This window comes from Chionomys nivalis, chromosome 16 (assembly GCF_950005125.1).
Source record: "Chionomys nivalis chromosome 16, mChiNiv1.1, whole genome shotgun sequence".
NCBI classification, from domain to species: domain Eukaryota; kingdom Metazoa; phylum Chordata; class Mammalia; order Rodentia; family Cricetidae; genus Chionomys; species Chionomys nivalis.
The window spans coordinates 22,700,185-22,727,126 of NC_080101.1; the positions used below are offsets into that span (position 1 = coordinate 22,700,185).

General features: G+C 40.0%; 2 protein-coding genes across 4 annotated transcripts in view; one reads left to right on the forward strand and one right to left on the reverse strand.

The window, feature by feature from the left end:
- The window catches only part of Invs (inversin), a 133,259-nt gene extending 117,887 nt beyond the window's left edge, over positions 1–15,372 (reverse strand). For all 3 annotated transcript variants that reach the window (XM_057791028.1, XM_057791026.1, XM_057791027.1), the window contains exons 1-2: positions 15,229–15,372; positions 11,988–12,112 (exon numbers count right to left, since the gene is read on the reverse strand). In XM_057791028.1, coding sequence (XP_057647011.1) covers positions 11,988–12,093 — 106 coding nt within the window. In that variant the 5' untranslated portion in view covers positions 12,094–12,112; positions 15,229–15,372. The remainder of the gene's footprint in view (positions 1–11,987; positions 12,113–15,228) is intronic.
- Positions 15,373–15,604: 232 nt separating this feature from the next.
- Erp44 (endoplasmic reticulum protein 44) overlaps positions 15,605–26,942 on the forward strand; it is a 76,518-nt gene continuing 65,180 nt past the window's right edge. The window contains exon 1 of the mRNA XM_057790974.1: positions 15,605–15,820. Coding sequence (XP_057646957.1) covers positions 15,764–15,820 — 57 coding nt within the window. The 5' untranslated portion in view covers positions 15,605–15,763. The remainder of the gene's footprint in view (positions 15,821–26,942) is intronic.

Sequence of the window (26,942 nt, forward strand, 5' to 3'; positions counted from 1 at the left end):
AAGATGTGTAGCTAGAAAAATCTGGCATTCATAGGCAAGCCAACAAAACAAAACAAAACCAATCAAAACCTTTCTACCTTTACTTTGCAGTGTGGCCTTACCAGGTTAGGCTGCAATAACAAGAAAGTATAGATTGGGTGACAGACAAACCACAGGAACTTAATTTCTGTTATTATGGGTGTGAAAACCTGAGATCAAGGTGCCAGCAGGGTTGGGACCTGGTGAGGGCCCTTTTTATGGGTGACAGACTGCAGACTTTTGTATTTTTAAACAATAAGCAAAAAGAGCTAGACAGCTCTCTAATCTCATTTGTGAGAGTTCATTCTCAAAACCTGAATTACTTTCCAATAGCCTCACCTCTGATGACCATACCAGGGCCAGGATTTCAATCTATGAATTCTGGGAGGACATAAACATCAGTTCATAGATAGCACAAAAGATAAAAAATTACTTCTAATTGCATCATAGATTTAAATGTACAACTATAACTATATAAAACTTTTAGAAGCAAACAAAGGTGTTTGTGACCTGTGTTAAGGATTTCGTAGATACGATCCCCAAATAATCCATACACAAATTAACTTTCACACTAATTTAAAACCTTTGGGTTTGAAAAACATTGTTAGAGGATGAAAAGACAAACATAAACTGGAAGGAAATATTTGCAAAATGCGTATCTGATAATGCCTTCTTTCCAGAGTAAAGAACTTGCTGCAACTGAGTACTAAAAAGACAGATGATGAAATTAAAAATGTGCAGGATATGTGAAGAGACATTTCACCTAATATACATATGAGAAAGCAAGCAACATCATTAATACACGGGAATGTAAATCAACCCACAATGTGCACCACTGCACTCTATGTGGACAGCTACAGTGAGAACAAAACCCAAGCAACAGCACATGGGGAGAAGGGAAAATGGCTAGACACTGCGGCAAGGAATACAAAACGGTACAGCAGAGACCCAGCTGAAAATGGCTTGTTCCTTATTATCCAAAATAAACACTTACCACAAGGCCTAATAATCTTCTCACCTACACTAAGGAGAAAGAAAAGCCCAAAAGCCAGTGTTTACAGAAAAACCTGTCTGTGAATGTTTATAGTAGTCTATTTCATGACTGTAAAGAGTAGAAATATCCCACTTATCCTCCAGATAGCGAATAGTGCAATACATTTACATTTTCTTGCTCAGCAAGAAAAAGAAACAGCCAAAGGCTCACCCAACATGAGGGAACTCCCAAATGCTTCGAGTCAAGTGAAAGAAATCAGTCATGCAGAATGATACACTTACATGGCATTTTGGAAAAAGGAAAATTGTAGGGGTAGAAAACACCAGTGGTTACCAAAGGCTGGGATGTGGGGAGGGACACACTGGGGGGTTGGGCACATGTGATCTTGAAGGTATTGTGTAACTTCTCTATATCATCAATGCTATTACACATGGTTGTAATTAGTCACTTATACAGGTAAAAAATTAAAATAATTGTGTACAAGAAAGAAATCTTACTGTATTATGTGTCACCAAGCTTAAAACGGGAAACAATAAAAGACCATAGCTTCCAGCATGCACTTTCAGTGCCACAGCTACTAAGCAGGCATTTCTACACTGCCGAGAGTAACTGCACATATACTGTGTGAGGGCAGGCAATTGCTTGTACAGTGACTTTGCCTGAACTCTGCTGTCGAGAGAGGCACTGACTGACCAAGCACAATGTTTATTTGAGGAAACAGTAAAGCGAGACAAAGAGAGCACATGGTACTTCTGCCTGGACTGTTTTGTGCCTGAATTTAAGCTAATGTGTTAGGTTTTAAAAAACATAACTTCTCAAATTTGTTTGAGATTATAATTCATTTCCCCTTTCTTTTTCTCTCTTCAAAACCTCTCATGTACCCTATCCCTTGCTCTTTCAAATTCGTGGCCTCTATGAAGAAAAGTCTGTTGTGCTTGTGATTGTGTATGGTATATGCTTCCTAAATGTATAAATGCAATGTGCTCAGTCCATATAATGTTACTTTTATGTATATGCTTTTAGGCTGATCATTTTTATTGGCTGACCACTGGTACGGGTGTTCCCCAGAAGAAACAGTTCTCGCCCCTTCAGCATTTCTTAGTTGCCTGTAGCTCTTTGTCTAGGGTTGAGGCCTCATGAGCTTCTGCCTTCCAATACTGTGTTAATTTTTAAAGACTACTTCAGCACAAATTCTAAGCCTGGGTTCCTGGGATCCAGAAAGACTAACAGCTTCTCCAACGATTTACTGTTTTTGTGTATATTGGTAACAAAACAAAGGTCACTGCTTGAAATTCAAATATACAAATATAGTCAGGCTGTGTATAACTCCTGAAGGAGGCAGGTGGTTTCTTTTTAATAACCTTGGTTTTGAAGACGAAAGCAGTTTTATATTTGAGACAACATGTCTGACAACAGAAGTATGCAAAAGGCATGTCAGTGGTGCAAGTAGTTATTTTCTCTCTAAGGGTCTTCAGTATTGAATCCAGAAGAATCCACAAAACTACCGCTTCATTTATAGGTAAAGTCTCATTTAAGGCCAGACTCACTACAGACATAAAACATAATGTAAGTAAGCATGACTATTTCATTGGTCTGAGTCCCCGGCCCTCAAGGTAACACTTACAAGGAACATGCTATAGTAAGGCTAGTTTTTTTTTTTTGTTTTGTTTTGTTTTGTTTTTCGAGACAGGGTTTCTCTGTAGCTTTGGTGCCTGTCCTGGAACTAGCTCTTGTAGACCAGGCTGGCCTCGAACTCACAGAGATCCGCCTGCCTCTGCCTCCCGAGTGTTGGGATTAAAGGCGTGCGCCACCACCGCCCGGCTAGTAAGGCTAGTTTTGAGCTGTCTTTCATGAAAAAGGGGCACTCTGCAGGTTTAAAATTTGCTAGTGTTCCATAAAGACAGTAGTAGCCAGATGACAATGTTTATAACATTATAAAACCTTGTAAAATGTGATTCCTCCTTGGAAGCTCAAGAAAGCAAACTGAACTAGATCTGTGGTGATAAGAATAAATAAAGAAAATTGAGGGATCACCACACCCTGGCATAATCGTAACTGATTAGGCTCCTCAGATTCAAAGTGATGCCAGAACCCCGGGGCTACCATGTTACTCTGCTACGTACAAGAGAGCGCTTTAGGCTTAAAGCTGCCTCCTCTTTTGTCTCCTGTGATACAGGGAAAATATGCACTTGACTTCAATCCCTGACAGACTTTGCTTTTGTTTAACTAGTGGTTATATTTCCCAAAAGGAAAGCTTTAATTGGGTTATGTCTCCACCATTCAGTATATTGTGCCTTTGAGGCAAAAATTGTCTATTTGAGGAAACTGAAAGTATATACCTCTTAATCATTATTATGAAAAAGCCGTCTTGTGGGTCCTGCTTCTGTCACTTGGGGGTGGGGTGGATACGAGACACATAATGACTTTCAGGCTACTTCCTAAGTAATGAGAATACTGTGGGGTTCAGGGGTTTGGGGCCCAAACAAAGTACCTGAGGGAGGGCTTTATCAAATTATCCTAATCTCTTTGTATTTTCTTCAATTAAAACATTAGCTAATACATCTCAGGTCCATACAAAAACAATATTTTGGAAACAAAGCATTATGGTACCTGGAAATTTTAAGTAACATCAACATGTTGTTATAGAGGTAGGGCTTATGAGAGAAGCAGGCATTCTCAGGGACAGCTAACAGAAGCAGCTGGCTAGTCTGTCTTGTGGTTTTAATTATTCTATCAATTGTGGAGATGGTTTCTCTTCCATGACCAACTGGGGCTTGTTAGAGCTGGCATTCACTGTGTCTGAGCAGAGCTCGGAAGGCTGAGTGAAACTGTCGGAAAGACACTGCTCGATCTCACTTAGTCGTTGCAACGTTAATTGAAGCAGCAGAACCCTAGTGGCCAATGGCTGGTTGGTGAGAGAACCTGAGCTCCAGCTTTAATGAAAAGGAATGGCCATCACTACCAGTGACAGTCGTGCCAATCCCCAACCACTGTATCACCACAAAAATAAAGGAGATTCTGGCACGGCCATATCTGATGGGGATGGCAGAAGTCATAAAGCTAGCACGGTTGTTTGACAAAGATCCAGCAAAGCTGAGCCACATGATGGCCACCATGCCACCTTTGCTTTTCATCTCCACCTGTTGCATATTTGAGAGATTTTTAATATATTTACAATTTGGGGATACTGGACTTATGGGAAATTCCTTATGAATCATTTATGCCTTCTCCCAGGAATGCTATTTCCAAGCTTCCCCAAGACAGTCCTGAACAAACTATCCCCCCTGCCCCCCGCCCTGCTTTAGGGAGATATCCTTATCTACTTGAAGGTTTTCTTTATGCCTTGAAGGCTGTGACACACATAAAGAAGCCAGAGGTCTCTTTATGAGCCTATGAGATATTTTTGAAACATCTGTCCCTGTACTTACTCAGAAACAAGATAATCAAAACAAAGTAAACTTAAAAAGGTCAACAAGATTCGGTGGGCTGGAGGAGCTGGCCACAGTTCAGATCACAAGCCTCCTTCCACTATACACCCAGGTGATTACATGGCATATACAGCAACAAAGTTAGACAAGCTAAAGTCACCTCTGTCCTACACAGAGACTTACACTGATGGGCAAAGAATGATGTGCAAAGATAATAAAACTATTCCATAAAGATACAAAATATAACTTTATTATGCCAAAATTTGAATAATAAATGCAGCAGTTTGGGTCTGAGGATATTTCTTGGGCACTCTGACCATTAAGAGTTAATACACTGCTTGGGACATGGCAGTATGCCGGGGATGGCTTGAAGATTGTTTTGGTCTAATGTCCTTGTAGTCAAAAAGGTAACCAGCTTGAGAACAACTTGTCATATGCCTCTAGATTCCTAAAAATTGGGCTATGGAGTTAATAAATAAAAATAACTCTGTTTATCAATGATGTCAAAAGTATGAAGAAAATGATTGGAAATGATAACACTGTTCTGTCATAGTTTATTAATGATGACTAAAAGATGAGCAAAAGGAAGTGAAACACAGTCCAAAAACAAAAATGATACGGTCTATGTTTTGGAACAACATGAATGTATCCCTACTTACTGTGTTCTGTATAAATTAAGAAGCACTGTGGCTGCCAGTCAGTCAGGCTGCAAGAGTCTCCCAACCATCATGGCCTGCTTTACTTCCTTCCCTCTTCAACTCCTTCCATCCTCTGCTGGGACCTCTCCACCGTAGGGGACGGCTCCGGGCAGGATTCTCCACTGATATCCTGCAGGCTGTTTGACATGTCATCTTCACCTGACATTATGGGTGTATTATTTCATTTGCCTTCACTTATTTCCCCACACTTTTCAGAGTGTCACAGAATTGGGAAGGCATTTGCTATCATTGAGGGTGTTCCAGAGTTTACAAAATATTTAAAAGTATTTTTTTTCATTACACGCAAAGATCACCTGACCCAGGACTACTGAGAATTACCATGCCGGGGAGACCTGTCAGATTTCACAGTTGAATATGTTCTAAAATTTATGCTATTGCTGTGCTGTAATATTAAAATATGTAATAACTATATGTCAATCTATTGACTTTCTTTTGGAATCTTGTAGATTTTATTTTAGATTTAACTTTTTTTTTTAAAATGAGGATAGGCCTACAGGCTTTATCACATTGTCAAAAGAGTCTATTGTCTGTGCACTCTGTTGTGTGTGAGCACACAGGCATGCCTTCCCCAGAAAAAATGCTAAGACAAATTCATTCTAGGTAATCATTCAGTTTATCAACTAAAGCCCAAAGTTATTCAGTTTTCTTTATTCTTCTCTACATGTAAGTATGAAAGAGCATGTGTGTACAGAAACAAGTACCCATACAGTGAAGTCCCACAGATTATTAGTTAGAAGTGAGGATTCTAGAATAAAATTACCTGGATGCAGTCTAAGTTTTGCTACATATAGGAAAAATTACTTAACATTTCCTTACCTAGAAAATAACTAATAAAGTATCCAAAACTCTTTGAACGTACTGTTAAATTAGTTAACAAGTTGCACAACATATAACCCAGTGACTGATATATAATACATGACTTTATGATGGTTAGCTAATTTTATCACTAATACTAGCAAGTATAATCATGTACACAGTCTTCCCTTAATGTCCAGGGGCAAGTGGATCTCCAGTTACCAATATCTATGGATGTTCAAGCCCTTTATAAACATATAGTACTGACATATAAACCACGTCTTCTTCCATATATCTTAAATAGTCTCTAGATTCCTTATAATACCTAATAAAATGTAAATGTTCTAGTTAACTTTAGAATACTGTCTAGAGAAAAGAGACAAAGAAGTCTGTACACTGTCCAGAACAAGTTTCCCTCCCCCAAATATCATCACTCTTCAATTAGTTGAATCTGTGCCTGTGTAACTCATGACATAGAGGGCCAACTGTACTTTAATAATGACATTTATAAAATATAAATTATTAAATATTTTGTAAGTTATAACCATTTTACTTTTTTGTTTGTTTTTCAAAACAGAGTTTCTCTGTGTAAACACCCTGGCTATCATGGAACTGTAGACCAAGGTGGCCTTAAACTCACAGAGATCCACTTGCTTCTGCCTCCCTGCCACCGAGTGCTGGGATTAAAGGCGTGCACCACCACTGCCTGGCAACCATTCTACATTTTATAGAATATTCAATTTAATTTTTTTGGTTTCAATTTAATATTTAAGGTAAAGTTTGAAGTAAAAGAAGAAATAGTACCAGAAATAGTACCTGGATTTTGCAACTTAACAAGGCTCATTACTGTATCTAACTTCTTCAGGTAATCTAGGAAGTGGAAAATGCTAAGGCATCCATACCAGCATTGTGTTAGGTGCAACAGCAAGGACCACGACTAAAAAGATGTTTCATTCAGAGAAGGCCTCTTCAGTTTTCCTCCAGGATAATGGGCAGCTCAGAAACTGTTCGATTTAATTAGTTGTGTAAGTAAAAAGAGACAGTCATCCGTTTCCATGGAGTCAAATGCATCTCTGGCATACTTCTCCATGGAAACAGAGATGGGAAAACAGAAAACGCTAAAGTGAATGAAGTCACTGAGCAGTTGGTGAACAAAGATCCAAGAAAAACAATTCATCAGTAGTACGATGACACTAGTTGAGGAAAGAGAAATAGCACGTATGTAGTGATCATAAAACATATGGTATGTAAAGAGACGTTTAAATAGACTGAAATTTAAGATCAAACAGAACAGATATTTTAGCATGGAGATACACTACTTGGGAAATGACACAGAATAAAAGTGTGGCTGTATGCACAGAAAACACAACAGCACAATGCCTAAAAAGCCAGCAGTGTCCCTCAATTAGTGAGACTCTGGAGTTCTTTGAAAAAAGTGATGGAAAACCCAGGGATCGATCAATAAATTTATTATCTCTATACTTGCTATATGTTATGCTTTTTAGATCTTAAGAATTTTTTTAGAGTATGTTAAATTATAGGAAAGTTTCAAGTTTTACAATGAAACGTTTCAGTTATTTCTATGAATGAACTACTGTGCTTTTACTTTATAGCATACCACAGTGTATTTGCTTTGGAAGATTGTAATTTCCATTAAAATAATGAAGAAGTCATTTTATATATTTCTTTTTTTCTTGAGGAACTCTGATTCAAATTTTTCCCTCCTCAGGGAATTTTGTCTCAATCTGTTTCTCAATTCAATTTAATTCAACTCAATTCACTTTTAGTGCTGGGCCTCAAGGGATTCGTAGACTACTGGGAAGGAAAGAGAATTAACTAAGAGCTATAACATTTACTCACTTCTTCAACAACAGCTCTCCCATGCCTACTATGTGTCAACTACTGTGCTGGATATGATAGCGAACAACCCAGTCTGCTCTCTGAGAAGTCAGACAGACATTAAAACAGTCAGCCACACAAATATGGTGATACAGCCTCTGTGAGGAAAGCCTACAGAGGGCCACGGGAGGGCACAATGAGGAGATGACTGAGACTGGCTGCCGGAGCAGTTCTCTTTGAAGAAGTAGCCCTATGGTACTGAGCAAGGAGGGGACTAAGAGTTAATCAGACAGACAATAGCAGGTGAAAGCCCTGAAATGGAAAAGGACTTGGCAGGCAGCAGAAACTGAAAGGAAGCAAGTTTTCCTAGGAAACAAGTTGTGCAAGGTGAGGCTGGAGGGGAAGGAGGTGCCAGAGGCCTTTGAAATGCTGTTCCAAGTATAATGACAAGAAATGAAAGTGTTTTTAAGCCAGGAAAAACTAAGTGTATAGAGTTTTTTTTTTTCCAGCTCACACAGAGCTGAAACATTCAGTGAACATTCAAAACAGGTAAAAACAATATGATTATTATAAAGTCAAGATGGGTGTAGGGGTATAACATGTATAGAATCCTGAACTTCACTATCAAAAAAGAAAAAAAAAGAAGGAAAAAAAAAAGGCAGAAAGAAGTACTAGAGAGACAGGCTGTAGGAATTCCAGCATGTAGGAAGAGGTTCAGGAGTTCAATGTCATCCTCAGCTACAATGGGAGTTTAAGGTCAGCCTGGGCTAAATGAAATGTTGTCTCAAATAAACACAGGCAAGATAGTAAGTGGCTGCTGGGGTATTGACAATGTATTATTCTTTAACTTAGTTGGAGATTAATGGATATTTGTTTTATATTTGTTTAAGTTGTACATGTAAGTTATATGTGTTTCTTTCTATGTATGTCTCAAAATAAGAGGCATATACATCTGTATTTTGTAAACATGAAAGAATGGATTAAGATGAGAGTGGGGCTAACGGGTGCAGCTGTCTCAAGAAGCTCAGCTTTGGTAACGGGGAGATAACTGCTCCATTCATTCTTTTACTTTGCTTCTTTGCAAATGTGTACTCTGGGTTTTCATAAAGCACAGCATTATCCAGGGAAAGACTGGTTCTTCAGCCTCCTTTGTCCTAGGGTGTGGTTCTGTCCTTAATTTTAGTCTACTTCCTTAATGACAAATTACTTTCCTCTGACAAGTGGGCTTTGACTACAAAGACAGTATCTGTCTTCTATCCACAAAGCAAATCACATAAATGCTGGGTTCTGTGGTGCCAAGCTCTGGCAGCATCTCTGGATTATTACGTGGAGATTTCTGCCCACCCCAGACACCCGTGTACCTTTGCATCATTATGATCAGACAGAAGTCTGACTTCTTCAGGTCACTGCTGTGGTAGTTTAGCTGTGCATCCACGTAGATGTGAGGGAAAGCTGAGAGAGCTGTAGGTACAGGCACATAAAAGGACAGGGAGGATGTTTCTAATACAAACAACAGCAGTGCATGTTTAAATGTTCCTGGGGAAATTTTCTAATAGAAAAATGGACAAAAGGTTGAGATGTCATCAGAGGTTTAAACAAAACAGAGTAAATTCCCAGAGAGGGATGGACAGAACACAGAGCTTGTCAGGAAACCATGAACTCCGACAGGAAACTGGATCTTTTCTATTTTTTCAGAAAAAAATAACGGTGTAAGTACAAATACAGGATGATTTGTAGGTATTATTCTAGAAGATGACGGAATTCCTATTTAATGTCTCTATTTTCTCTAGGCATCATACAGTATTATCTGAGGAAAGACAGAGGAGAAACTGGGAGATGAGCTTTCAGCCAACGAGGAAGGCACCATGCATTCACAATGGAAAACTGTGGTATGATAGACAGTTAAGTGTAGAGTTGATTATTTGAAGTGGGGATCAAAAATCAACATATTATAAATCTTCAAGCTATGTCTGACCATTCTGGTTGTCAGGAATACATAAATTAGGTCTACCCAGAGTTGGAAGTCTGACAGTCAAGTGAAACAGAATGTGAGTGAGAAAGTGAATTTTTCCAAGAGAAAGTTGTAATAGTAGACCATGGAATCAAGGCTGAAGAGGGGGAGAGGTAAAGAGAGAAACTGGTGGCTAAGAACTGGGGAGGATGTTGTGTAGGAAGGCTCGGGGAAGAGGAGAAACTCTTTCTATTTAACAAGTGAGCTGGAAGTGTTTCAGTTCAATGAGAGAGCATTCAAGTGAGTGATGTGGAGGTCCCAGATGTCAAGTTCCAGGGAGGAACTGAGGATGCAGACAGCTGGCGTGAAATGAGGATAATGTATCTGATGGGGACAGAGCTATTTGTAGTGTACACAGAATTTGAGGCAATGATGTGGAATTTCCCTCTGTATACTGTGATTACCATTAATGAATAAAGAAATTGCTTTAGACCTATAGCAAGGTAGAACTTAGGTAGGTGGGGAAAACTAAACTGAATGCTGGGAGGAAGAAGGGTGGGGTCAGAGAGAAGCCACATAGCCCCTGCCAAAGACAGACGCCAGACAGAACTTTAGCTGGTAAGCCACAGTCATATGGTGATATACAGATTAATGGAGATGGGTTAAATTAATATGTAAGAGTTAGCCAATAAGAAGCTAGAGCTAATGGGCCAAGCAGTGATTTAATTAATACAATTTCTGTGTAATTATTTCGGGGCTAAGTGGCAAGGAACTAACTAGCAGCCTCCTTTAACAAGGCAATTTATTCTATTCTTAAAGAAGAGTTTGTTTAGTAGGGAACAAAGCAAAATGGTAGCAGGACAAAAGCCAGGGAGCAGAAAGTACAGAGCAAAGTGTCAAAGACTAGAAAGAACCTTGAAGCTTACAAAGGTGAGAGTTCATGGGTAGGAGTTCATGGAAAAAGTGGGAATGTAAGACAAAGTTCTAAAGGAACGAGTACGAAAGCTCAAGGGGTTTTGAATTTATTGCCCAAGTTGACAATCATGAATTATGAAACATTGGGATGTATAAACATTACAAATAATGTTTATTTTTATTTTATTTGTTCTCCTTGGATAATTGTGACTATGTGGGTTGTGGGTTTTAACAATTCTGGAAAGTTCTATTTTGTTTTGTTTTGTTAGCCATTTTGGCCTTAATTCTGTTCATTATTTATTTTGTTCTCTCTAGAAATTCCACATTGGACTTCTAAACCATAAATATATATAAATGACAGAGAAGCACGCTGAATGATCTTAAATCCATCAAAAGTTATTTATAAACTTAATACTTCGAGTTAGTAAAGTATTAAGCTTATATTTAATACTTTATATTGTATAGTACATTTCTGAAGTAATTTTCAACTATTCCTAATCCATATTCTGAACTTTCAGGGCTTATGTTCTTTCTGGTACAAGAACTGGAATAAAATATAACTACTAATATATTTTCATTAAAATTTTGTTTTTTGTTTTTTTGAGACAGGGTTTCTCTGGGTAGCTGTAGCTCTGTCTGTCCTGAAACTTACTCCATAGACCAGACTGACCTCAAACTCACAGAGATCTGCCTGCCTCTGCCTCCTGAGTGCTGCAATCAAAGGTGAGCGTCACCACCGCCCAGTTCTTTAAAATGTTTAAGCACACTGCAAATTTACATAATCAACAAACTCCCTTAGGGGTTTTTATCAGTTTGCTTTTCTTTGGTTTTTGTGTATGTATAGATGTTAGAAGTCAGCAGTGATTGGGTGTCATCTTCAGCTGCTCTTACCTTCTTCCTCGGGAAAAAAAATACATTTATATATTCATTTTGAGTGCATGTATATATATATGTTCATGTATGGGTGTGTATATCATGATGCCCACGTGGCAGTCAGAAGAAAACCTACATGAGTTGGTTCTCTCTTTTCCCCAGGTGGGTCTCAGGGATCAGACTCAGGTTGTCAGGCTTGGCAGCAAGTGCCAAGCTTGCTGAGCTATGTCTCAAGGCACTGAACCTTGAGCTTTTCAGTTCAGCCATGCTGAGCAGTCAGTGAGCTCTAAGGATGCTCCTGGCTGCCTCACATCAGCACTGGGGTTACAGATGCACCACACTGGCTTTTGCATGGGATCTCAACTCAGGTCCTCATACTTGTCTGGCAGACACTTTACTGAATGAACCATCTCCCCCATCTATTTCGGAGTCTAAGTTTACAGGGGACTGCTTACCAACAATGAGTCTCTGAAGGGCACCCTTATCTCCGTTAACTGCAGCAGCATGAACCTGCAATGCTAATGAGGATCCGGCAGAGAGCACATTCTCTGAAATGTTCATAGCTTTCTCCACGGGTAACCTGAAAGAGCGGTTGAGACAATGAGTACAAGCAGAAAACACTTCTACACCTAGGTGCCTTATCAGTGCCAAGTAGGTCGCTCGTAAACATGATTGATTACAGATATTTAACTAGGACCTAACTACTTTCCTACTTCTACAGCTGCAATGATAAGGCAAATTAGGGCATCTGTACTATTTGCTTAACTGTAGAATGAGAGAATTTTCTCAAGAAATGAGAAGACACTTACATTAAGGGCAGAGCTTCCAAGTCGTACTCACTTCTAAGATTAATATAGGCAATATAGTTCTTATTGAGATCAGACTGTGCCCTGCTTTAAGTTACTCCATATTGGGTAAAATAATGGTTTTTCTGCCTGTGCCTTGCCCCGAGAGGCTCCACTTAGTAAAAGCTTTTTAAGTCTGTTCTGAGGGTAGAAGATGACTGTGCTTCCAGGTAAGGTAAACATCAGCTCCTGCCAGCACCACCCATTCAGCACGGAGTGGTAAATGACAGTGCAGAGTCATGAGGGATCAGTCATGAGGGTGCCATCCTCTAAACTTTCCAAGGTGAACTGAGAACTGGAAGCATATGGGCATATAATACTAAGGAGACCAGTCCCAAGGACTTATTGGACAAGCCAAACCAAGGATGGGTTGTAACTTCCTCATCTGGACCATACAAAGTGGAAGACGTAGCAATGCAATGGCAATGACCCCCACCAACCTATCTTCTGAGACTGAGCGTGTGCATCAAGGACTGACAGGCAGAGTTCTCAACTCTCCTTGAGGCTTCAGCTGATGACGTAGCCTACTTGACTGTAATCTGCCCATCCACCTGCTTGCCTGTCCAGACCCGAACTTACTGTTCTTGTTCTAATTTGGTTTTGCTCTCTTGTTTCTGCAGCTGACAAGATCTTTGCCCTCCACCCTGACTATCTTGTGGCATGATGCGAAGAGCAGCAGCTGGCTCTCCGTGGTTGGTTCGGGGTTGTTACTTATCAAGACAGACTCTACTCCAATCTTTTATCAGCCTACTTCTGAAAGCTTTTACATGCTACCATAGCTGAAGTTGTATTCATCCTGTAAATCATATATATGCACATTTACGGTGTACTGTTTAATATGAGAGTTAATATTAGTAACTGAGATTGGAATAAAATAATCTGCAGTTACTTTGGCCAGATTACCAAAGCAGGTGGGATTACCTGGCAAAGGGCTACCATTGAAACTGCTCTATCTTGTGAATCCGTTGTCAGTCCCTAAAACCTGACACTGTAGAAAGACACAAACATGCTTGCCTATGTTTCTGGTATAGCAGTTTCACAACCGACAAGGATTACGGAATTGTTTTAAGTTAGAAAATACTTAAATTATGGTAAAGGTTAGTTTTTCTCTTCTTTAATTTGCTGACACAATGAGTTAACATGCTGGCAAAAAAGAAGGAAGAGAATGTTGAGAGGCTTCTGTGTTGTCTGAGCATTTCTGTCAGGTTAGAACAAAGAGTGCCTCACACAGGACTGTATCAGAAGTCACGTGAGAGAAGCTGCAAAACAAGGACTGAGGTAAAACATAGTAGGAAGCTACAGCTAAGTGCCTGGTCCAGCTGTGCGTCCTCAGGCTGCCTCGGCTCTACATACTTCAGTAAACATGAGAAATGAAAAGGGCTGGCGATGTTCCTTCATTTAACAAGCGAAGTGCCAAGCATTCCGAGCATCATTCTAAATCATCATTTTGGATTGAAAGTGAACAGAGTTTTAGGTGTGCCAGACCACAAAAAAACAAACAAACAAAACAGAAACCTTATTTGAATACTTTCAAAACTGTCAAAATAGTGATATCTATTTCTATAGTCTATGGGCTTACCCATAATTCTAGCAGTTGGCACAGTAATAGGTAGGTATACAACTGGTGCTAAATGAATGTTCTGAATGAAGTGTCATAGGGTGAGTACTAAGTCCAAAGGGTAAGTCAGGACAAATTTTAACTTCACAGAGTAATGACGTTTTCTTTTCCTCCCCCCCCCCCTTTTTTTTGGCCACTTTTTCTTTACTTTTTCAAGCAGGGTCTCAAAATTTAGAGACCAGGTTGGCTGGGAACTTATTAAGTAGCCTATGCTGGCTTTAAACTCCTGCTCTTTCTGCCTCAGCCTCCCAAGTTCTGGGAATACAGACATCTACCACCATAACCAATCCTTCTGTTTATGAGTTTCTCATTTATCTCAAGTTGAGCTCTGCAAGGGGATGAGATGAGTGGTACATTGCTAGACCACTACATTAGCAAGTGGTGGACTTAGAGTCTTGGCTCCACTACACTTTAATTTTGAAGCCCTGGGAAAGTCATTCCTCTAGGGTTCTTTTTAACAGAAATGTTATTTTCCTTGTTGCTTCCCCTCCAATTAATAATTTTTATAGGTAGATATCAAAGCCACTTTGTTAGTGTTATAAAGTGTAAATGCATCATCATCATTAAATCATTATAAAATAAGACTTGCAATAAACACTCTAATTATTATCTAATTATGCAAAAATAGTGGCGCTGAGCTCACACACAAAGAAAAGGCAATTCTGGTTAGGATGAAAGGGTTGGTGACTGTGACAGACAACAGTGGTGTCAAATGTCTGACATAGTGAGAAAGGGTAAGGCCATCTCAGGCAGCAGGAAAGTTGAAGCAAAGACTGGGCGTAGGGAGAAGGACAAATGCAGAGTGCCTTCTGAGTGCCAGGTAGTGAGCATGTGGCTCGTTTCCCGGCTCGGTGTTCATAGAAGATTCTAGAAAGCTACCAGACACCAGGTTAAAATTCTCTGCTACTTGGTTAATTTGTAAAGATACTGTAAAGAAGCGGTCACTGTTAGGCACTGCGCTTTACAGTTTACAACATGCTTTTCCCGCCCCGTCTCTCTTCCTTTCACGGACCCTCAGAAGTCACCCTGGAGAAGTCATTGACTGAAGCCCCAGGGATGGCTCTCCTTATATAACGGAGGAAGTATGGCAGAAAGAAGAGGTAGCAGCTTCGAGGCCAGGGATAGAGGCTCAGGCCACACCTCAGACCAGGCGGGCCAAGAATCTGAAGCAGCGGCCGGGGCGGTGCTCGCCAGCCTGCCCGAGCCGTCCGTGCCAGACCGCTTCCTACTCACCCGTGCCTCTAGGACTGGCGCCCCGGGATGGCACCAGGAGGCACGACCCGCACAGGGCCGCCCCTCCCGCCAAGTCAGGTCACTGCACTCGCAGGGACAGACCCCAGAACACCAGAGCCCGGGAGCTCTGAAAAACCATCCCGAGGCGCTCAGCCGCAGAGCCCTCTGGGAATTGTAGTTTCCGTTCCCCGAGGCGCAGAAGTACGCGGGCCCCTTCCAATCCCGAAGAGCCCCGCGCGCAGATGGCTTTGCCGTCCCGGGCTCAGGGCCTACTGGGAAGGAGAGTTCCAGTTCTCAGATGACGTGGTCAATGAGAGCAGTGTGGGACTACATTTCCCGAAGTGCTCAGAGGTGGGCAGGACCCGGAAGTGAGGGCGTGAGAGGCCTCTCTGGAAGTTGTCCCGGGTGTTCGCCGCTGGAGCTCCGGGTCGAGAGGACGAGGTGCCGCTGCCGCCGGCCCCGGAGCCCAGCCCTTTCTTAGTCCGGTCCAGTCCCAGCCACCACCTCCTGACCCTCCGCGGACCCCACCGTTACCATGAATCCTGCAGTCTTCCTGTCTTTACCCGACCTCAGATGCTCCTTGCTGCTTCTGGTGAGTGTTTGTAGGGATGACAAACCTTCCGACTGCGTCCCTGACCGCCTCCCGCCCTCCGCGAGGGGGAACGGTGCTGCCCCTGCTTGCCTCGACCCTCCTCCGCTGGCGAGGCGTGCACCCCCTGGAGCTGCCTTCACTTTGGCACGTTCTTTTGACTTCTTGGGCTCGGGGTCTACGAGGCCTGCGGAACCCCAGTCAAAGGATTGGGACCTCCAAATGGGAGAATTCGCCTTAAGGGAGTGATACGTGGGAGGTCACAACCGAGGCCCCCCTGGAGTACGCTTCAGTTTTGTGGACGGTGAGGACCTGCTTGGGGCACCAGAATCCAAAGGGACCGAGGGGGACATCTAATGTTTCCTCCCACACTGGGAAGGGTGTGAACCAGACAGGTGCTGGGGTCCTGTGATTCTCTGAATCCTCAAAACAGGCTGGCAAAGCCCTCTGTTGTGGCTTCTTGTGATTGGTTGGAAACCCGGAACTGGAGACTGGTTTGGTGTCTACTGGGAGAATAGGAATTTGAAAAGATGGAGGGTGTGATTATCTGACAGGTTCTTCTAGGGCTTCCCCTAAACCCTGTTGCAGCCTATCTCCCCTCCCCGACTGAAGCATGTGTGTTTGACAGTGCTCTCGACTTGAGAATAACCAGCTCTCCTGCATGCATATGTGATTAGTACATCCCAGCCTGACTGGCATCATCCCATCTTCGAAAAGAATCTTTCCCCAGTTTCTCTTCCTTCGAAGTGTATCCTGAGTGTGCCACTCAAGTGGCCAAATTGAGACAGAAGTGGAAGTCTAACTCCGTATGGGAAAGCGAGAGGAGTGTGTTTGGGCTGTTATGACTCAGTAGTTGAAAATACTTGAATTGTGGTAGATTCTTAGAAAGCTAAATTTAAGGTGAACACCATTGAATATAAATTACTTACTTCACAGCTTAGGAATAATAATTCACTTGCAAGAAGCTATATAGTTGGTTACAGGCAAGGCTGAATCTAGAAGTAGATCTCTTAATTTGTAGTGTGTATTCCACCGTATCACATAAGAAGTTTAACGTTTGTGCTTGAAATGCTTTTCATTTTCATGATGACTTGAAAGCCATTTTTAAAAGCTATATACAATATTTCATTCTTTTCAAAATAAAATAGCGTAAGCTAAATGAAATGAAGATACTGCTAAAGAATATAAAGTTTTGTATAAACAAGGCAATATTAAATGATAGAATGCCTTGTTAGGACTTTAGTATAGAGCAATAAATTCTTTATAGAAGAACATTCTTCTTCTCTTTCTCCCTCTCCCTCTCTCCCTCCGTGTGTGTGTGTGTGTGTGTGTGTGTGTGTAGCTTTATTATGTGTTGTGGCACCTTCTGGAACTGTTACAATGATGCTATTAGAGGCCATATGCTTCTTAAGGACACTAATTACTAATCTTTTTCTTATCATAAAGAGTTGTTTGTTAGAAATTATTTTTAGGTGACTGAAAAGTTCAATGGTCAAAAATCCAAAGACAGCCGGTTCTGGTGGCGCAGGCTGGTAGGATTTGCTGAAGGAGGCAGAGGCAGGTGGATCTGGAGTTCGAGGCCAGTCTGGACTACACATTTTTGGCCGGGCGGTGGTGGCGTACGCCTTTAATACCAGCACTTGGGAGGCAGAGGCAGGCGGATCTCTGTGAGTTCGAGGCCAGCCTGGTCTACAAGAGCTAGTTCCAGGACAGGAACCAAAAAGCTACAGAGAAACCCTGTCTCGAAAAATCCAAAAAAAAAAAAAAAAAAACTAAAGACATTGAAAAGTTGAAACATTGAGTAGGAAAATGATGTCAGTCGAGCCAAGTTTAAGAACATTTATTTTGAAATAACTCATACCTTTTTTCTAGAGAATCTATCAATAATGTTAAATCTAAACGATGGTTTCTTCTGAAATAAAGCTTATATTTCACTAAACTCTAGTTATAAATACATTGTGTATTTATCTTCCTAAGCAAAGGTAGACGAGAAGACTGGAAACATAGAGAACTCCTGTAAAGATTAATGGGTTGGAAAACAAAGCCTCCGAAAAGTTTTCATAAACCAGAAGTACAAGTCAAACTAGATTCAACTTGAACACAATGTTTGCTTACTTCGTTCTAATAATCTAATACTAGTTTAGCAGATATTCATAAAACATATGTCTAATCTCAACAGTGAGTAGTAGCTTGTCTGACTGCTAATTCAGACATAATGACAAAACCTGCTTACTCAGTGTCCCACCTGTCTAATGAATAATTCTCCGAGTCCCTTCAGGCTTCAGCCTGATGGCTCTTTCAGACAGACATAGACAACTCTTAGTTGAGGTCATCATTTTTCCCTTACGTGCTTGGACACCATATATTCTTTTACTACAATAAGAGGAAATAATCTGGATCTCACTCTTAGAGAGTAGCTGCTAATACCCTCTTAAATTTGTAAGGATTGTACAGTAGTAGCTGAAATGGTAACACTGAATTTCAGGAGGCAAGTGACTCTCTTTTCCCTGATCACAGAAGTATTCTAGAATACATTACTCCATGCAATAAGAGGCTGACCCTCGGTGTGATAACTCTTCCCTTATGTACTAATTGATCTTTTCTGCTCTGTGTCTGAGATAAGTTGATTGAGAATCAACATAGTTCTTTTCTGCTTAACTGTTTCTTAGTCGTGTTCCCTGTACTGATTTGTGCAAGTTTTTAAAGTGTGAGCTAAGGGAGAGATGGCCGAATCAGAATTAACTTGTGTCAGATAGCCTAAGTAAGCTCTGTGCTTTAGAGATTTTTAACCCTTTTTTCCGGTTGTTTTACCGAAGGTGTCTTCTCACTAATCTCTTGATCATTACGTTCAGAGATCTAGTCCTTACTAGCTTAGACAGTTCTGTGCTTGTATAAGGTAATACTTCTGCTGTTGTTGCTCTTGGCTTGTTTATTTTCTGTAAGTATAGGAAGCCAAGAAAATATTTCCTAATTAGGAAACTATATAATCAGAGTGCTAAGTAGACACCTTTATATATCTGCTGAATGTATTTTTAAGATTTTTTTATTGTTTTTATTGAGCTATACATTTTTCTCTACTCCCCTCCCTTCAGTCATTATATCATTAATGCCAACAATTAATGTTTAGTCTTCAAAAAAAAAAAAGTACTACTGGCAGCATGTAATTGGATCCGCAGTAGGTGGGTTACTTACCCTTTTTACATAGCTTGTCTCATGTCCATGGCTTACCCTGCAGTGCTGCTCTTCACAACCACCTGGCACAGTTTTAATAAAATGTAGTTCCGTGGTGTGCTGGGTTCCGTTCCCAGCCCCACAACAAGCAGACAAATAAACAAAAATACACAGTTCCCTGGGCCATACAGGGCACAGACATTAATTTAATCCCCCCCCAACACTATTATCACATCTATAAATTTATTCACATGTTACTTGGTGTTTGAATATTCTTTATTTTGTCTGTTTTTAAAAGCTGATTGATCAATTCGGAGCCATATAAATTCCATGCATGCTAGTTGGTTTGTCTCCTATAACTTTTAGGTGCCTGGAGTTGAACCCAGAACCCTGAGCACTGTAAGCACACACTGTGTTTAAAGTCTGTAGCTTAGCTGCTCATCTCATTTTTTTCTTTCTTGGTAATTTCTTTAGGAACTGTGCTGTAGAACATCTCAACCTCCTGTTATCATTGATTGTAGCTTCTTGATGTGGTTTTTGTGTTTCTCTGTTCATTGTATTTACTCGTAGAAATCTGTAATTCAAGTTTTGTGGTTTTTCAACCACCAGCTCAATATGTGTTGCTAACTTTGCTTATTTATCTTTCAAGTTAAGTTTTTGAAAGCTTATTATTTACTTCATAATTGTATGAAATTTATGATCTTGTTTTTTCGAGACAGGGTTTCTCTGAAGCTTTGGAGACTGTCCTGTAACTAAGTAGACCAGGATGGCCTCGAACTAACAGATCCGGCTGCCTCTGCCTCCCGAGTGCTGGGATTAAAGGCGTGTGCAACCACCACCCAACCAGAAAATTATGATTTTTTAAAGCCAATCATATTGTGTTAAGATAATTCTAATTTCTCCATCTGTTTCTTCTGCTCTTACCGACCTCCTAATGTAAGAAGACTTAGAATTGTTTTTACTTTTATGGTCATTTCTTTTTTAAAATCAGTGTAAGTTACCGACTTTCTCGATCTGTATGTTTTTATAGTTTGATTAAATTATATTTATTCATAGTTTTTCACCTTAAAATTATAAAAGATACCTTTAAAGTTTTATATTAAAGGTGTTGAGATGGAACTATTCCACATTTGTGTGTTCGTGTGTGTGTGTGTGTGAGAGAGAGAGAGAGAGAGACAGACAGACAGAGTGCATGTGTGTGTGCAATCAGAAGGCCAGAAAATGACTTCACATGTTGTCCCTCTATGACATCTACCTTGATCTTTGAGACAGGGCCTCTCATTTGTTGGAACTCCTTTAAACTCGAGTTTAAGGAATTTCAATTTAATTAATCCTTTGACAGTTTCATATATGTGTATAGTGTGTTCTAGTCATTTCCACACGTGATCCATTTTCATCTCCTGTCCCTTTTCTGCTTAAACCTGTCTTCTCAAGAACTTTCCTTTCAACCCTCGTTCCAGAGAGAGAGAGAGAGAGAGAGAGAGAGAGAATATGCCTGTGTGTGAGTATATGACTCACTGAGTTTACTTAGAGTTGCTTTCATGACCATGGGTAGGAAGGTTATTTACTGGGGCATAGGCTACTTTTACATGGGTACACCACTGATAAAATGACACCCCCTTCTCCAGCAGTCATTAACTGCCAGTGGTCTCTCATGGAGCAGTGGGGTCTCATGTGTCTCTCTGCCATCCATGAAGAAATGCTGAGAAACCCTGTTTTGTGTAGGTCACCACAACTGTAGTTAGTTCATGAGGGTGGCAACCGTGTTATGTCCATCAGACATCTTTTTATGGCATACCACCTTACTCTTTAGCTCCTACATCTTCCCACTCCTTCTTCCAAAATGTTCCCTGAGCTTTGGAGGGGACAATATAGACATCACATTTAGACATTTAGGACTGACTAGTCCACTATCACCTGGGGTTGGCACTTTGACTAGTTATGAGCTTCAGCATTAACTGCTGCCCTCAGCTTTAAGTTTTTTTTTTTTTTTTTTGGAACTCGCTCATTAGGCTAGGCTAACTGCTAGGGAGCCTATGACCTTCCAGCCTCTGGCTCCTTGACCAGGTTTATCATGCCCAACACCTGATTTTTTTTATGGTGGTTCTGGGGATTAAACTTCGATCCTCAGCTTTTGTGTTCTACTCTGTAGTGTTGTCAGTTTACTAATGTTTCTATTTTCCCCTGCTGTTACAGACAGTTCTGCAGACATTAGCTAATGCATATACAATATTGATAGTGTACCTTTAAGATAGATTCCTGTAAGCGAAGTGAAGTTGCCAGTGGTCAAAAGGAAATAGACAGTACTTGGAACTTTGTACATGGAACTAGTACTGTGGGGTTTTGCCATTTTGTGGTCTTGCCAGCAATGTAAGAGGATTTCTCTATAGTCTTCCCAGAGTAGAATTGGGTATTCCCCATTGTAGTATCTCATTTAATTTGTTTTTTTAAAATATGTGCTTGAAGTTTTTCTCATTGTGTACAGATGATTTGTGTATCTTTCTGTGTGACTTCCTGATTGTACAGGCACACACACAAACATGCTCATACACATGCATGTGAGTGCATGTGCACACAGACACAGACTCAACTCTTAAATCCTTATTTGAGCATGTGGTGTACATAGGAATAAAAGGTACTGATACACTTCTGAAAAAAAATCAGTCTTAATTCAGTAGTATGTCTGATGGGCTAATATTTGTAAAAGCCCAGAGGAGATGTTCATTGCCACAGTTACAGAAAACTTTAAAGTATATGACAAGATATTGAATATTTTTCTAGTACCTCAGTCTTTAGATGTGCTATGATTTATTCATCTTCTGCCAAGATACTTAGGTTATTGGCTATTTTGATTACAGAGTTTTAAAATATACAAAAGATATACATTGAAAGATACTATGCTAAATATATTTCATAGCTATATTTCATGGGTCATATAAATATGTCATCTTAATAGAGAAAAAAATCTAATTTGAATGTATAATTCTTTGGTTATAAACCAAGTTGAGTCTTTTACACACACACACACTTCCATGTTTTATGTGTAACTGGGGGCGAGAGGATAAGCTCAGTTGTCATTTCTCAGTCATCTACTTCTCTTTTTTTTGACAGGGTAATCTTGCTTGTCTGAAACTTGCCAAGTCTGCTAGGCTGGCCTGCCAGGGAACACAGGATCTTTTGTCTCCACCCTCCCAGTACTGGGATTGCTGTCATGGACCATTTCTTTGTGGTCTGGGATTCACTCGGGCGCTCACATATCACTTACTAGATATGTTCCTACCCTGAAGCTTTTCCTAGTTGTTGAACGTTTCTGTTTCTCTCTGTTTCTTCATGTTATATATCCTCTTTTCACACTTGATAACTCTTCCAGTGATTCAGAGTAAATGTTCTTGCCTGCTGTGAAGAATAATTGAAGGTGTTTGTTAATTTTTTGTTTGTTTATTGGTGTCTATTCAAGAGTATGAAGACTGGGTGTCAGGCCATCTACAAGTCCCAATTCTTTATTTACTGAACACTGTAACCTTGGATAAATAATTTAAATAAAAAATTTATAAGATAAACAGATTGGATTTCATAATTCTATAATTTTTTCTGTGTTGAATCTTGCTTTCATAAAGGGTAGCCTTCTAACTTCCCCAAACTGTAAACATTTGGTTTATACTTTCTTAAAAAATTTGCTAACTTTATAGCAAGTTGTAGGACTGTAGCACTCACCTCATTCTCTTGTAAAGAAAAACATGCATGGCCACAGCGTTAACAACATGGACTCTCTCCCTGCAGTTTCATCTTACTAAGGAAGTGATTGAAAACAGTTTAACTTTCCCCAGCATCTATTCTTGTTAGTCTGCTGTTGATTCTGGAGAGGAAAGCTGTCTTCATCCCAGGCTGAAGGGGCATTGTCTACAACATTAGCCTTGTTTATCTCTTCTCTCACTTGGGTGCCTGTTTGCCATTTGCTATGAAAGAGGTAAAGATGATTAAGATACATCCCATGCTTCCAGAAACCTGCACTTCACTTAGAGAAAGAAGCTGCATATAAATAATTAGAATCCCAGAAACAAAGAGAGGTGCCTAAGGTGATTGGTAGACAGGTCATAGACCTTGCTGCTCAGAAGGATGGTGAGAATTGAGTGGTTTCACACAGGACTACTGAACCAGAGTCTGCACTGTAACAGTGCGCATGAGTTGCTTAAATGTATATTGAAGTTTGAGGGACACAACTATAGACATCAGGAAGAAATTATTTTTCAGTGGAAAATCTCCAGCTCACTGGAGAAAGATAAATTTGAGTATTAACTTGAAGAGGGAAATGCATGAGGTAATTTTTAGTCTTGAGAGGAATGAGGAAAAGGAGTTGTGACTTTTAATAGCATAATGAGTCTTGTATATGAATTGAATACCTGTGTGTGTTTTATTGTTGTTTTAGAATTCTCACTTTTTTTGTTGACATGGCTGAATGTCAGAATTGATCCAAAAGAAACTAGCAAATCATTTGGCTAGCTTCCATTAACTATTAATTTGGAAAAAAATGTTAAAAATCCTGATCTTTAGTGGATTCTAATGAGCATTCAGGTGGCTTCACTCAAGAAGGAATAGGAAAGCATGCTACCTTGGAGTCTTGTGTAACGTCCTGGATCTTAGTCTTAGATTTCCTTGTAAGGTCTGAGAAAAATTCTAACTGCTTGGCAATTCCTTGTTTATATTTTAGCAGAGAGCTCTACAATTTTTCTAACCCAATGATTTTATCATGTAGAATTAATTGCACATTATACTGACTGTCAATTTTAAGTGTTTAAGATAAGACTATAATAGAGAAGAACATTGAAAAAGACCCAGGAAGCTTCCTAAGAAAATCATTTTAGTAGTATTTGAACTCATTATACTTCATGGTAGAGTGCCAGTGACTGTTCCATTTCTTCTTAAGAGGTTCCTATTGTGGAACAGTACTTCTGATAATTGAATTTAACTGATTTTAGAAAAATGTCTTTAGAAATTCCAAGGGTTTTTACCATGTGACTCTAGCATTAGTGCCTTACTTCACCTGATAGGAAGATGTGGCTGCGAGTGGGCCATGTGCAGGGTAGTGGCTGAAACTATAGTTCTCAAGTTGTGCTGTACATAAACATTCTCTAAAATTAAATAAAGCGTGTACTCCACAGTCATCGTAGCTACATTTAAGACAAATGGCTATTATACTGAACAGTGCACGTTCTGGAACATTCCCTTAACACATGGACTCCCGACTACAAGATATGAATATATTGTTTTTGAGCCAGACTGAAAGGTAAGGAATGAGGAAAATGACTCAAACAGTATCCCTAATGGGTGTGGAAATTATTAAGGCTTCTCTTTTCAAGGGGCAGTGATAAACTGCAAAAATAATAGTAATCTTATCAGCATAGGTTTGGATTTTGTTTGTTAGGGTGGTGCCAAAAATACAAGCATTTGAAAATGAGAATTTGAGTCCTAATAATAGTTCTTCTCATAAAGTCACTGTCCTTAAGGCCTTGTCATAAGTAATGAATAGGATTGAATAGGCTCCGAAATTCACTCCGTAGATCAGACTGGCCTTAAACCCAGAGAGATCCGTTTGCCTCTGCCTCCAGAATGCTGGAATTAAAGGCATATACCACCATACCTAGCTAGGAGTTAATCTTCTAATTTGACAAATCTTGATAAATGTATTTTCCTGCTTACTTAAAATGGCTGGAAATTTTATGAGGTCATAAAGGTAAACTAGCGTGTTTTACAAAGCAACTTTCTAATTAAAGCAAAGCAAACTGCTTCAAAGGGTCAATAAAATATGAAGTAGTGATGCAGTATAGATCATAAATGTGTCTGTAAATAACCGATTTCATATTTCAGCCTGTTTAGCTGTTTTGCTGTATTTTAAATTTTAAGGAAAATGTAACCTTTAAAAACAAATCACTAATACAGCATTGAAATCTTGTTTCTTTGCCTAAAGAACAGATTAAAGTGCAATATAAGTGTTGTGACTTACCTCCGAGAGAAGAGATTGGGCATTTTCAGATCCTCTGAGTTTTATTACTGGAGCTCTGGTCTGAGTATAGCAGGATGTAAGCTAGCTGGTGACAAATTCATGCCCCTGTCATGACTCTCATGCATTTTCAGAATTGAGAATAAAGAAATACTTGCTATTATTAAAGTGATTTCTTTGTAAAAAAGGTGTTCAGATTGACTAATATTTTAACCTTTCTAGGTAACAAGAATATTCTATTATCATTTATCTGTGTGGATGAATATGTGTGTACGTTTGCATGTGAGTACATGTGATCGTGTATGCATTTGTGTGTGTGTAGGCCAGAGGTCAATGTTGGGTATCTTCCTCAATCGCTGTCTTCTTTATTTTTAGAAGGGGTCTTTCACTGAACCCTGAGCCCATTGATTTGGCTAGACTAGCTGGAGAGCAAGCCTAGAGATGCTGCTGTTTTCTTCCTCAGCCCTGTATAAGCACCCAGCTTTTACAGGACAGGGCATCTCAGGTCTTCGTATTTGTGCAGTGTACTTTACTGACAGAGCTATGTCAGAATGGCCCAGTTTCCCATAGGGAGTGTTTTGACCTGCTTACACTGAGCTGAAGTATAGCAGTATTGTGAATGAGCTTTCAGAGACTCTCATTTTCTTTAGACCTGTTGACTACAACATTTATAATGGGTTACTCCCATCTGGGATATTCATTTGTGCTTGCAGTCTGGTTTTAGTATACCTTCCAGAAACAATTTGAAATATTTTTCTCTAAATGACAGCTTAAAAGTTTACTTCTATGAACTTAAAGATACGGATTTGAGAATAGCATATACTTACTTCGGGAGTCAGAGAATTAATCTCATATCTTTTCCTTTGTCTTTTTTTCTTTTTCTTTTTTAGACAGTGTCTTATATAACCTCAAACTTAGGATCTACCCGCATGTGCTACCTCACCTGGCACTGGGCCCATGACTCACAGCTTAACTACTTGTGTTTCCTGTATACTCCATAGTTTCTGACCCATAGGAGGTGGTGTGTATGTTTCTATTATAATTTCATGAAACAGAGTGGTTAAGAATTGACCTATTTTTTATTCCTAATCTTTATTTTAAGTACAATATCTTATTACAGATTGACTTAGATACTTTTCTATGGCTGTGATAAAATACCATGACCACGGCAATTTACAGAAGAGTTTATTGGGGACTTCCAGTTTCAGAGAGTTAAAGTACATGGCCTTATTGCAGGGGGCAGGCAAGAATGGTTCTCGAGCGCTGCTAGAGCTCAGCCTTGATCTACAAGCAGGAGGCCCTGGGAATGGTAGGAGCTTTTGAAACTTCCAAGACTACCTATAGTGACACCTCCTCTAACACAGCCACACCTCCTAATCCTTCCCGAACAGCTCCACCAACTGAGACCAGGCATTCATTTCTGTGAGCCTGTGGGGGCCATCTCATTCAAAACACCACAAATAAAGTGTTCTTGAATACTCAAAGAATGGTAGGAATAGAAAATATAGAGCTCCCAGGCAGGGGTCAAGAATGTATTGGGGGCTTCTGAGTGTGAAATAATTGGGAAGGTACTCAGTTGTTTGGATTTCTTTCTGGGAGCCTCTTTGTAGTCCAGAACCTTAACCAGTGCTTAGGCCCTTCATGTGGGAGTGTCCCAGGAACATTCAGGGAACACCTAGGCAGCCCTGTTGTCAAACAAAGATTGTAAGGTATCAGTTGTTAGAAAATTATATATGTATTTAAAAAAAAACATTTGGCAAATGTTTGCTTACGGTGTGTGTGTGCCAGTGTTTTCCATTCTGTGCTGACCTGACTCAGGTGAAACTTCTAACTGGGTTGCTGGTAAAATTTATTTCCTCAACTTGCCTCTGCTGGGCGTAGGGTTCCCAGTCAAGAGTAGTGTCCTGGTGGTCTCAATTAAACTGTTCTGTGGGCACAACAGGAAACTGTCGGCTT